This window comes from Lagopus muta, chromosome 3 (genome assembly GCF_023343835.1).
Source record: "Lagopus muta isolate bLagMut1 chromosome 3, bLagMut1 primary, whole genome shotgun sequence".
Taxonomy (NCBI): Eukaryota; Metazoa; Chordata; class Aves; order Galliformes; family Phasianidae; genus Lagopus; species Lagopus muta.
Genome location: NC_064435.1, coordinates 64,024,988 through 64,037,840, shown reverse-complemented (window position 1 = coordinate 64,037,840; position 12,853 = coordinate 64,024,988). Strand labels below are relative to the sequence as shown.

Here is a 12,853-nt window from a genome sequence, read left to right as displayed (position 1 = left end):
AAACAGCAAACTGTAAACCCCCTCAGAAGGGCAGTTGATCAGTTTCACCTTACTGCTTTGCATGAGAATCAGATAGCTCTGCTTCCAGGAGACCTTGATCAATTTGCTTGTTTATCCTGCTTGAGACACAGCCATTGTGCATAAAATTTCAGTGAAGTTTAACAATTCCAGTGAACCTTCTCTGTGATTTACAAAACAATACGGTCTAAGAGTAAATCCTTCGGGCAGAAAGAAAAGGATGTCAATTGATTAAAGAGTATAGATATGCCTACGAATAAAGCATTTTCCAGCAAGCTTGGAAAGCCACCGAAGCAAATACATGGAGCTGTTTATTCCTTTGAGGTATTGTTTAGGTTTCTTCCAGGTGTGAACATGTGTGCTGATTCATGTGGGAGTAGTTACTCTGTCCTTCTGGTTCCTAGGGTTTCAGGACTCTCAATAGGTTTTCTCTTCAAATCTTTTTGTACCACACTGATTACAGTACACTGTGCCCTCCCTGGTTAGTGCCAAGCCTTGAATTTTCTTTATCATGATAAGCAAGACCTCTCTCAGCTTTGAATGACAGGGTTTTTTCAGAGCAGAAGCAAGGATTTATTCCTTTCTTTAGCTCGAGAAGTCTGACAAATACAGAGTATACCCTGACTCCAAGGAAAGGGGCTTGGAGTCTCTCCTTAAGAGCCCTCTCCCTGCCTCTCATGAGCCCAGAAGCTAGGAAAGTTTGTTTTGTAGGACTGCCGTTACTGTGGATTTCAGCCTGTTTTCTGAGTTACCCTATGACAGCTGCAAGCCTGTGCCTTCAGAAGCATCTCAAGCACCTCAACATTAATGCAACCTGCTTACCCTTTCCTTGCTGGTGCTATGTCTGGGCTTTCTGCAGTACAACTCCTAGAAAACAAGAGTTAAATCACTGTGTTGGTTTTTTATATCCCAGTGGTACGTATCCAATAGAAATTCTATCAACCAACAGCAGAGTTTACATTTGCACAATTTCTAGACCAAACAGATTAACTGCTTATAAGTCATGTTGTGTACCAATGCTGGCTACCTCATATTCTTGTTGACAGCCCAGTTGCTCCAGATTGGACAGAAAGTTCTAACTGGGCTGTTCTGAAGCAGATGCAGCATTTGTCCATTGTCTTTCCGTGGTAGAAATGCCAATAGGACTTCTTTTTTTGAGAGAGGTCACATTTATTTGGGTTCAGTATCTAACTGATACCTGTATGTTCATTGCTAGTCCTTCTGAAGTGATCCCATTTCCATGTGGATGTTTTAGATGAAATCCCACTATATGAACTTTATTTCTTTTTTTATAAGAACTTTATTTTGCTTCCAGCATCCAGCAGGAGATGAGATCCATACATCTCCTGAGCCCTGCAAGCTCAGTACAACGTGTTTATCCCGACCTAGCCATGAAGGGAGGAAAACAAACCACCTATCTTTCTTACAGCAGGCCACAGCTTCAAGGCTTTGTTATGTATAATTTCTTTCATCAGTGAGAAAGCATGCAGAAAAACAGCAGAGTCTGGCTGATCAAATGCACCTAGTCAGAAATCTCATGATGTGAAGTCCTGGCATCACATGCAGTCGGATGCTGTTTGAATTTCCCCATCTATTTTGGGCAAGGCCTGAGAGACAGTCATGTGGTGCAGCGTTAAGTGCCTTGCTGAACCCAGGCCAAAGCTTAACTAGAAGAAACAGGCAGAACTTGTGAAAGCATGCTAAGAAAAGGGAAAGATCTTTTCCATTCTCTTTTCTGTAAGGCATGGAAATGAGGAACATGTCAACAGTAAATCAGCCAGAGAGGAACATTTGGATTAATGTTTCATAAGTTTGCACATCTGGCCAATTACAAGACGTGATTTACTGCAAGCTCTAACTCTATGTGTAGACCTCTGTTAAGTGATTAGGGGGAGAAATCTCCCTCCCCACCTCCCCCAGATGCTTCACTTCCTGTTTTAATTTCATAATGGGCAGTTGCATTTTCTGCTAATAATAATGGGATCTGTTTTTTCTCCCGGCACTTTGCTCACTGCATTTGGTAGATGAGCTGGGAGGGAAGCAGCCTTTAGAAGAAGATGGATGGCATAGCCCTGCATGCAATCTGCTGTGATGGGCATGGCAGCTCCGCAAAGAGCATCTGTCTGCCTTGATGGGAAAGACTTCCTGTTTACTTCTAAGGACAGCAGATTGTTTACAGGAGGATGCTCTTCCATACTAATGAAAGGGCCTGCCATCAGATTGCTGGCAGCTTAGCCCAGCCCTGTGGGGCAGTGCTGGCTCTGAGGAGCTGTGAGTGCTGAGCTCTTTCCTCTGAGATTCTTACTTATATCTCAGCCCTGTGAGTTATCTACTGTTCTCCTGGTCCCTTCCCTACTGCTTCCCTTTAGGCCATTGTATGCCACTAAAGGGCATGATTTTGGGGGCTGATATTGTATGAGGTACCCAAAAGGTGTTCTCCATCTTCCCAGCGTGGAATGAGGTTCAAGCCTGGCTGCCTGAGAACGTGGAAAAGCAATAAGTCCAGACACCCCATGTATGCTCTTATTTACCCCTAAAGATTTGTACAGAATGTGAGAGGGACATTAAGCAGCCATGTGCTGCATGGGGTGCTAGCGTGAACGAGCGTATCAGCAACTGCTTGAGCCCACGTTTACAGGCTGTAGGAGAGACACATGCATAATTCATATACTTTTAATGAAATGGTAGCATCTCACAATATATTGCATTTATTTTAATTACATTTATCCCCTCGCTCTTGTTGACCAACTGAAGCATCACTTTTTTTATCCTTTCAGTTACTATCTGAGCATAAACAACACTAATTGGACTTTAGGACAAGATGTGCCAAAGGAGCTGTGCCAGCTCTCCCCATAAAGATTGCAGTGCCAGAACAGGATGGCCAGGAGCTGCCAGGGGAGACAGGAACTGCCCTGGGATGCTCCAAGGAGAGAAGTCCTACACATCGTAAGGCTCCTCTCAGGCATGTGGAGATTGCCCAAAACAATTCAGTGTTGCAGGAGAGTTTCTTTTGGGATTAAGATATCCATAGAAAGAGGAGCTTGGAGTTTTTGCTGCTGCATTCATATGTAATGCATACAGCTGGGAGACAAGGCTGCTGAGATCTACGAAGACACACTCTTTTTTTTTTAATTCATTGCTGACCTCACACTGTTTTATGGTAGGATCCTTCAAATGCAGTGAGCGCAGCAGCTCACCCACATCTTTCAGCATTGAGTAAGCTGAGCTGGACAGGCACAGGGCAGCTTATATGGGATGTTTCACACTACCAGTGGGAGCACCAGCAGTTTTCTCCATATTGGGAAACCAAAGTTGAGTTGGTGGGGTAGGATGGGAGCTGGATATCTTGCAAGTGGATGAAAGTGCATTGCTGAGAAATACCATTCTGTTTGCTGGAAGATGGTTTCCCTCCTTTCAGAAAGATATTTAGCAACTATGGCTTGCTAGCTGCTGCTCTGCAGACCTGATTTTTGTGGGTTTTTTTTTGTTTGTTTGTTTGTCTGTTTGTTTTTCATAGCACACACACACAAAGGAAAAAAAAAAAAACAATTAATATAGCTTCACTGTGGTTTAATGGTATTTCTCCTGCAAGACCAGGTGGGCAAACCCAGATCTTTGTTACTGATTTTGTTTCCACAACCATAGTTCAGGTTTGGCAGGTGAGAGGTTGTGTTCCTATTAAAAAAAGTAAAAGAAGGAGAGAAGCATCCAGCCTGTGCTGCCCTTGTGATTTATTTCACACTATATGTTGCAAGATTAATTCCAGCTGTGTTGCTTTGGGAAAAGAGCACTTACTTTGGAGCACCTGATGGAGATTAATGAGTTGGCAGTTTGGCTTTATGGAGAAATGAGACATTGAATCATAAAATAATTACAGTTGGAAAAGACCACTGCAATCATCTAGTCCAACCCTTCCCCATCATGCCCACTAACCTGTCTCTCAGTGCACCACTGACATATTTCTTGAACATCTCTGAGGACAGTGACTCCACCACCTCTCTGGGCAGCCTGGGAGAAGAGGCTGACTCCTTCCCCCCAGCCTTGCTACAATCTCCTTTCATGTCATTGTAGAGAGCAATAACGTCTCCCTGAGCCTCCTGCTCACCAGAGTAAATAATCCCAGTTCCTTCAGCCCCTCTCTGTACTTGTGCTACAGACCCTTCACACCTTCATTTCATTTCTCCAGACATGCTGCAGGGCCTTAATGTCTTTCACCCCATCTCACATTTATTTTCTGTGGTTCAAAGTTTGACATAGTAGTCTGATGTTCCCTCATGGTGAAGTCACCAGAAGTCCCTCATGGTGGCATTCTGGCCATCACAGTGTCCCAGGCAGCATGGAAGCAGCACTGCTGCAGGTCGGATGGAGATGCTGGAGTACCTACAGTCCACTCCAAAAGAAAACCCTTTTCTCTTACTGCCAAGCCACCTTTGCCCTTGCCAATCCTGGCACATAGAGAGGACCCACCCAGCCTGGCCAGAGCAGGCAACAGTTAGCACAGAAATCTCATTTTTGTTGTTCTAGAAAACAGCAAGGCAATTTTTTTTTAAAAAAAAAGAAGGATTCTTGAGTTGTTCAAATCATTAGGCTCTGTGATGTTAAGCATCAGTGGGTAAATATCTTCTGTAAACCAAAGAATTTGTGCTGTTCTCCTTGCATGTCCAAAAGATTTTGCTGAAGGAAGGCAGAGAGAGAGCAGTGTGGGAGGGTGAGCAGCTCTCCATTGCAGAGCAGGGCAGTCAGCGCATGGAGCAGTAAAATCCATGTGGCTTTTACACATCCCTACTGTGAGATGCTGTGCCAGGTACTCTGATGTGTGGTCACTGGCACTGTATTTCACATACACTGAAAATATACAATTATGCATAACTAATATCAATCACATATGTAACAGTGCAGTTTTATATGTGTTGTTATATAATAAACTAAAAAGGCAAACATTTCTTTAGGTGGTGCTTAGCTGTCAGGGCACCAGCAGCAGACGGTGTGGGTGGCTTGCTGCTCCCTTTCTCCCTGTTGCTTTCCCCTCCTCTTCCCCTGACCATCACAGCCTTAGAGCCTGGAGCACAGCCACCCCATATGCTGTATGTGCTGCTGACAATGCACAGGAAAGAGCTGTGATGGTCAGAGCTGCCAAAGGTGTCTGATGCCTCAGCTCTGCAGATCTCATGCCTGGCTTCTTACAAAAAGGGCAAGGCTGCTCTCCTTACCTCCCACCATGGATGGGATGGGATGGGATGGGATGCTCCCATGAATCTGCTCTGGGCAGTTGGAGGGCAGTGGCTGATCTACTATGAATTTCCTCATTCCCTGGCATCTCAGGCTGGATATCAGGAAAAGGTTCTTCACTAGAGGCTGGTTGGGCACTGGAGCGTGCTCCACAGGTCATGGCACCAGCCTTGCTGGAGCTTGCTCAAGAGGTGTCTGGACACCACTAGTAGCCATATGGTCTGGTTTTTGGGTGGTGCTGTATGCAGCCAGGAGTTGGACTCAGTGATCCTTATGGGTCCTTTCCAACTCAGGATATTCTGCGATTGTATGGTCTCTTCCGTAGGTATGGTGACGGCCAGCCCTGGGGCGGGGGGGTTGCTGTAGGGTTCTTCTGTAGGGTAAATTGAACTTAGGCATGTGGGGATCCCTGTGCTGGCCACCCAACGGCTTCACTGAGGGTGGCAAGAACATGGCTATGGCATCTCACAAGGGCTGGGGCTTGCTTCACCAACCTGCATCTGCACTGGCATCTTCCTGACCCACAACAGGCTTTGTGCAGCATGGGTGGGCTGCCAGCTATGGCCTCATCTTCCCTCAAAGTTAATAGCTCCTGTGCAATGTCTCTTTTCTACTCTAGAAAGCACACCCCCTGAGAAAGAGACTTGATCTTAATGACCTCACGTCCACTCCCGTAGATCAGCCACTTGATAATAAAACAAGAAATATTTCAGATTTATATCTCTACAGTCCTCGTGCTTCATAGTCCCAGCCAAGTTACACAGGTGTGTTAGGCGACCTTTCAGTGCACAGCTGCTCATCCCCTGCACCCCAGAACACTATTTTTTTTAGTAAAGACAGATCTTAAGGGGAATTAATTAACTAGATTTTCTGGCTGGATAATCAATTTTCTTGGTATAAATTGAGTGCTGATGGAAGAACATTGATCTGTTGCATTTCCCTGTATAGAAATTAAAAATAGATGAACACCCAGCTGGAGAAATTGTGATGGGACCGTATTCCTTCCCAGTACAGAGTTTTGGCAGCCTCAGAAAATGGGGTGAATATTACTGGGATTTCATAAATGCATTGGGAAAGTGAATGTGAAAATGTCCTAATTTAGAGATCTTTGAACAAAAGAAAGTAGAAATGTTTCATTCTGAAGCAGCTTTCCATTAGACTGAAAGGCTGGCAAGACCAAGGACAAAATCTAAGTGAAATGTTTTAATTGCATTTAAACAAAAACTACTTACAATTATATTTTAGAATACTTTTTAACATATTTACATATTTATTGCATTTTCCTTCACAGAGCAGCTCAGAAAGTTGGGGTCTCTCAGCCCTGAGTGCAGTGGATGCCTTATCCCCAGCCCTGCATCCCAGCAATGCCTTTTGCTACACTGGGGACCCAGCTCAGACACCAGCAGCATGCCATGGTTCATGTAGCTCTGCCTTGGTCTCACCAAGGTTCCATTGCTGTGAAGTTCAGCAGAGTGTGCCCTACTGAGGGCCCACAGATAACCAGCACATACAACTCGACCACGTGTTTCCCTTATGTATGTGTTCATGGAAGGTTATATACATGTTTAGGAGGTCCCATGCCTCCTAAATCACTCATCTGACTACAAATTGCTCAGACTCCATGATTTATTTTTCATCTCATTTATTGCAGGCATGAATACAGGAACAGGTAAACAGCTGAGCCGTAAAAGTTTCTCTCCAGGCATGTTTTCAACAAAATGCCATCTCACACTGTCTGGTGATACATGCTGCTACCCAGATGGAACAAAACGAGGTGAGCAATCTTTCCTTAAAGCTGCTGCCCACCAGCCTAGGCTGCAGCTGCCAGAGAAGCCTTCTCCTCCCCTCACTCCCTCTCTTCCTTCTCCTTCCCATGGGTTCTTTTACGGCACTTAACTTTACAAAACACAGTTGTGAGGCTGATCTTACATGCAATTACAGATCAGCACCAGTATATTTATTGCAAACTCCTTAAACATCAGGACATCAAAATTAAAAAAAAAATAGAAATAAAGAAAAGAAAATAGAAGAAAAGAAGGAAACAATATTCCGTTGCATAATTACGAGTAGGTTTTTGTAGCCAATGAACCAGAAATGTATTCAGAAGAATAAACAGAAAAAAGAAAAGAAAAACAAATGATATTCATAAACAGTTCAAACAAAACATGGTGCTGCCTCCAATGAAACATTTCCCTGCATTGCCAGCTCTGTTTCATGAGCACATAGGGTCCTGTATCAAGAGAGATGTGAAGCCACGAGCTAAAGCTTCCCAGGAGTTAATTTTCAAACACTGCATTTCCAGGAGAGCTGAGTACATTTGAACATGAGAGATCTGCACACAGTGTGGGATCTGATTGAGACCGGGGATCTCGAAAACCCCATTATCCCCTTTTAAACAAAATAGTGAAAACACCTGAACCACACAAAAATGAGCCACAATTGGTTGGCTTGTTGGCTTCCATAAGAGATTGCAATATGAGAAAATATTTAACTCCTTGCATAGCTGCTGAATTGGCCGCTAAATTTTGCTTGAATCACTGAAGCATGACAACCTTGCATTCTGCCAATTGGCAACTTCACACTTGAAAGCAGAGCTCTGCCTGCCAGGTCAGGGTGCCCTGTTGGGCTCTGCTGAAAGCTGGGAGCCCCAGAGGCTTTGCCAGTGTGGCCATACAGGAAGCATCCCCAGCTGTCCTGGTCTCATAACACCAGCTGATGCCTCTCAGCTCCAGCCAGTGGCGGCTGTCCCAGCTCTTTGCTCCCCCCCCCCGTGAGGGAAGAAAGCTGTTCTGACAACAGGGCGTTCGGTGGCATATTTACATCTAATGAGCTAGTTCTTGCTTACAGAGCTATGCTGGTCACAAATCGAATCTCAAAGGACCCCTAGATGGTGTAGCCTTGTTGGCAAGGGCTTGCAATGTAGGCCTAACCAGAGGGACAGAGGGCAGGATTCATCTCACTTAACTATAAGCAATTCAAAAGTAGACACTGAAGTCAGAGGCACCTCTGGAAGGCAGTCCCTTGGATCTCTCTGCAGGTGAGAGCTGGACATATAGCATTAGGTGAGATGAACCCTGTCCCTGGAAGGCTGGAGGGCAGGTTTCCTTCCAGCCACCCCGTTCTGTCACTAGCTCTGGAGACCATGCTTCAGAAGGCTGCTGTTTAAATGTGTTATCTTTACATGTGTCAATGTACATGATAATGATAGCCTGTGCTGGGCTTCATGCTGCCACAACTACATATGCAAGCTCATTAAAGCTAGCTCAGATACTTCTGCACTATTTTATAGACATTCCTTTGGGCAGAGTATCCTTTCACACCTGTAAAGTTAAAGCCTAGGGGCAAACCTAGACTATATGCCCCCAGCATATGTTCATGTTGACATTGTCTTGTTTGCTGTAGTTTGGATCGCAGGTGTCCTAAAGTTATGATTTCCAACTGGAGGCGAGGCAGGAGTGTTTGATATTCAAAGGATGTAGAAACTGAAATGCTTAGGCGTGGCTGAAGAAAATACATAATAAGATAGAACAACATGATGACATTATGCAGCTAAAAGTTTAGTTCAGTATCAGTCTAATGTGTTAAATAAAGCTCCATTAGACTGCAGAACAGGAAACAGTGGCAGCCAGTAGATAAGACACTAAAACAAGACAAGGCAACGTATGTGGGGGTTTTTGGGAAATGCCCCACTGGAACTGAGTGACCACACGAGCCTTTCCCTCTCCATTTGGGGGGACAGAGGAGATCAGCTAGGCCAGAGCAGCCCCAGCTGTGGGGACATGGGCCACTGCAAAGTCACCTTGGTTCACATTTTTTGCTTTCCGGTTCTGAATAATTTAGCGTAAGAATTTTTAGACAACAGAAGTAAAAGGCTGCACTTAAAAAAATAAACTAATAGCTTGTTGATGAGCAAGAAAATCAGAAGGGCTGGTCTGAGTCAGGCATTCCATTTTACTAAAGGCTTTTGCGTATGTGACCAGACTGCCCTAATGCAGGGAACTGGATGTTTACCCCCAGACCTGAAGGCACATTGCAGGGTTCTCAATGTCCATTCCAAGGCAATCAGTACAACCAAAGCGTGCACTCAAATTTGATTTCCTTTGTTTTTCTCTCAGTGATGACTTTGTGAAACAGCCACCGGATCACATGGAAGTGGGCACTGCCTAACTGCAGGTAGCAGACCAGGTCCAGATAGGGCCAGTGCTGTGCCATTTGCAAACCTACTTTACTTTCCTGAAACAGGATCTCTAATTAGAGTTTTTGTTTATTTGTTCTTTCCAGTGCTCAGTTCTGTTTGGATGTGGACAAAGGTGCTGCTCCTCCTCCTTCCATCGGGACCTTTAGAGAAGTGGTGAACAAGGAGAAATGGGAGACAGAAGATGCAGACTTTGATGTGTGTTACATGTTCCCTTCCTTTCTGATCTCTTCACAGCGATTTAATGTTCCTAATTCATTTTTAATAACCTCAGACTGATGGAGAGGTACATGAAAACATTCGCCTTGGCACCATAACCAGAAGCCGGACAGCATACAGGTTGTGTCTGATTACCCAGCAATGTCATCGGAGTGCTCTGAAATCTGCAGTCCAGGTGTGTTTCTATGACTCCTTGTGCCCATTCCTGATGTTGAGCTATATCATTGCATTTTGCATTGCGGATTTCTACCTCACAGTTGTACTGTTTATTTGTCCCCATTTCACGGTAACCGGAAAGGTTTGGGGTGCTGGATTTTAACTGGGAAGCCTCATGCTAGTTTCGTGTCCCAGTAAATCTAAGATAGACAAGTCATTTTATACCTCTAACATTGCAATCCACAGTCATGTGATGCTCTCAAGATTTCTCCTCTCGAAGAGAAGGCAGAAGAGCACAAGCTAACTGAAGGAAACTCAGTCTCACAGCAATCACTTCCCAGCCTCCACACAAACAAACGGGTTAAGCTGAGATAAAGCCATCGTAATCAGTATCAAATTAAGGACAATCTTTTATCTTAGTACAAACCAGAGAACACAGAGTACAGAGTAACAGAAAAATATACATCTTCAGCCATACAAAACACACAAAAGCTTTCCTGTTGGAATAGTATCTCGTAGCTGACAGTCAGTTGTTAGTAGCTTTGTAGGCAACCCTGCACTGCTGGACAGGGGGAAATGGAGAACTGCTCTTTAAAATTTAGGAAACTGTTGGTCATATTACCTGTATACCACAACACACTCCTTGAAGCTGCAGTCCTGCTAATGAGAACACCCACCCAACTCTGTTCCACAAACTATTTGTATTATTTTTAATGTGATCGATAAATCAATGCAGCAGGAAGGTGAATCAGAGAGGGGAAGCACCCTGGCTGTGCTAGCTGTACTCGTGCTGCCCAAGCTTTGTAGCTGGAGCCATCTATGTGTGGGCAAGCCTGAGTGCCCAGCAACATGGGGAAGCTAGAACTTCCCACCAAGTTACAAAAAGTATCAAGCTAGAGAGTCAGTATCAAATTGCTTTAAACAACTGTTTTTTTTTTTTTAAATCATTAATGGAAATAAAGTAAGATTTAGTTTCAGGTTGAGGTTGAGAAGGCAGACTATGGGGAGTGTTGGGTGTGTACACCTGTGTGGAGAGGTGTCCTCCCCCTGCAGCTATTTGTATCTCTGAGTAAAGGTTAAGGTTAGGAATTTAGTAAGACAGCCACTCGTTTTTCTGTGGAGACTAACAGTCCTGGGGTTAGGAAGTAATAATCATTCTTCTGCTTTAAAAACGGTTCTTTAACAAATAGCAGTAGCTCATTGCAATTTTCAGTTGTACAAAATGACATATTTTCTATGTTACTATCAAAATATTCTGCATAACATTAATTTCTGTGCACTTATTAACATATGTACAGAACAGTGTTTCCCAATAGAGATCAGTTTGCTCCTTGCTGATCCTTTTTACCCTAGATTTACCAAAACCAAACCTGAAATTAACTGTGTTAATAGTATAAAATCTCAGGAGAGAGAAAGGATTGAAGGTTTATTTCCCAGCAGCAAACGAATAAAGGAACTCCTTCAAGTTAAAGTCTAGCCAAGACTGAATTTTAACCAACCGTAGTGAATCCAGGCGAGTCAGGAATATCACACGTTTTCCCGATGCATTATGTTGAGTACACAGAAGCAGAGGAATGTAAACAGACAGAAGGCACATGAAAGGCCCCAATCCATTCTCCATCAGACGGAAGCGAGAATTTCATAATTCTGTCATCAAGAGTCTTTTCATCATTTTCTCTCTCTCAAGTTCACGCCTCAGAGTCTCAGCGCTGTGTAATTAATGCACAAACAGCCAATTATGGGAAACACAATAAGTCTCAGATTTCAATTTAAAATAATTAACATTTTTGAAATACCAAAAGAGGGGGAAAAAGGTCAGACTCAATTCAGTGAAAAGGCTGATAACTGATGGCTGATTCAAAAGCTTGATATTTCTGAAGAGCAAACAGAAGCAAGTAGAAAGACACAGAAAAACCCACATGGCTAAACTGTTTATGTTTTAACCTCACTCCTGCTAAAGGCTACCGATTTCAAAGGGAGCTGGATGAGGACTCAAAAAATAAAGCAAAACAGCTACAGTAAATGCCAGCTCTCAAAAGAACGGTGTTACAGCCCTCTGCTCCTCAGCAATGTGTGAGTTGGATGGACATCCACCTACACTGAATTTACTTCACGTGCACAGGTCAGGGTAGGGGAAGCAGAGCTTGGATGTCCTTGCTCACAACACCAAATCTCTCACTGGGAGTGCCCTGAGCTGCTGGTCCCATTTCTAATAAATAGCAAAAATTGGGAAGGAAAGCAACTGTGTTGTTCTGAGGGTTCGGTGGCTAATGCTTGGAAAGCATTATGGAGACATTTTGCCAGTTTTTGTCCATTATGGACAATTATACAATTATAGAATGTCTTAGGTTGAAAAGTACCTTAGGATCACCCAGTTCCAACCCCATGCCATGGGCAGGGCTGCCCTCACCAGCTCAGGCTGCCCAGGGCCCCATGCAACCTGGCCTTGAGTACCTCCCAGAATGGGACCCCCACAGCTTCTCGGGGCACACTGTGCCAGTGCTTCACTGTCCTCTGAGTAAAGAATTTCCTCCTAATGTCTAACCTAAATCTCCCCTCTTTTAGTTTAGCACTACAGCTTCACAATTACACTTTCACTGTAACAACACATTTTAAGGTGAGTTAGAAGTGTTGACCAAGTGTGCAGGTGCAATTAAACCAGTATCTGCAAAAATACTAAACAAATGATAGTGGGAATTGACCGGAAATCCAAAATTGAAGCATCTAATGTATCATAATGCCAAGGAAATATTTTTCTATTGGACATAAGCTTCAGACCTTTTGTGTTCCAAAAGTACTGAGTATATCCACTCCTACATTTGTATTCAGTAAATCATCAGATTGGGAAATTCAGCTTTGATTAAACTGTGAAATAAGAAGCCAATGTGCAGAACTGATAGGATGGAGGAATAGAAACTGAATGCAGTGGAAAGATGGAATGGCTTGTTTTTCTGAGAAACTATAAGAAATATCACTGTAGGCTGACATTACAGGAAAAAAAAACAACAAACTGAAACAAAAAAAAACCAAGAGGAC

General features: G+C 43.7%; 1 protein-coding gene across 3 annotated transcripts in view; it reads right to left on the bottom strand.

The window, feature by feature from the left end:
- Positions 1-6,922: 6,922 nt before the first annotated feature.
- Positions 6,923-12,853, bottom strand: part of EPB41L4B (erythrocyte membrane protein band 4.1 like 4B) — a 168,546-nt gene continuing 162,615 nt past the window's right edge. For 2 of the 3 annotated variants that reach the window (XM_048940112.1, XM_048940113.1), the window contains one exon: positions 6,923-11,526. In XM_048940112.1, coding sequence (XP_048796069.1) covers positions 11,457-11,526 — 70 coding nt within the window. In that variant the 3' untranslated portion in view covers positions 6,923-11,456. The remainder of the gene's footprint in view (positions 11,527-12,853) is intronic. The other variant, XM_048940114.1, reaches the window with a different exon arrangement.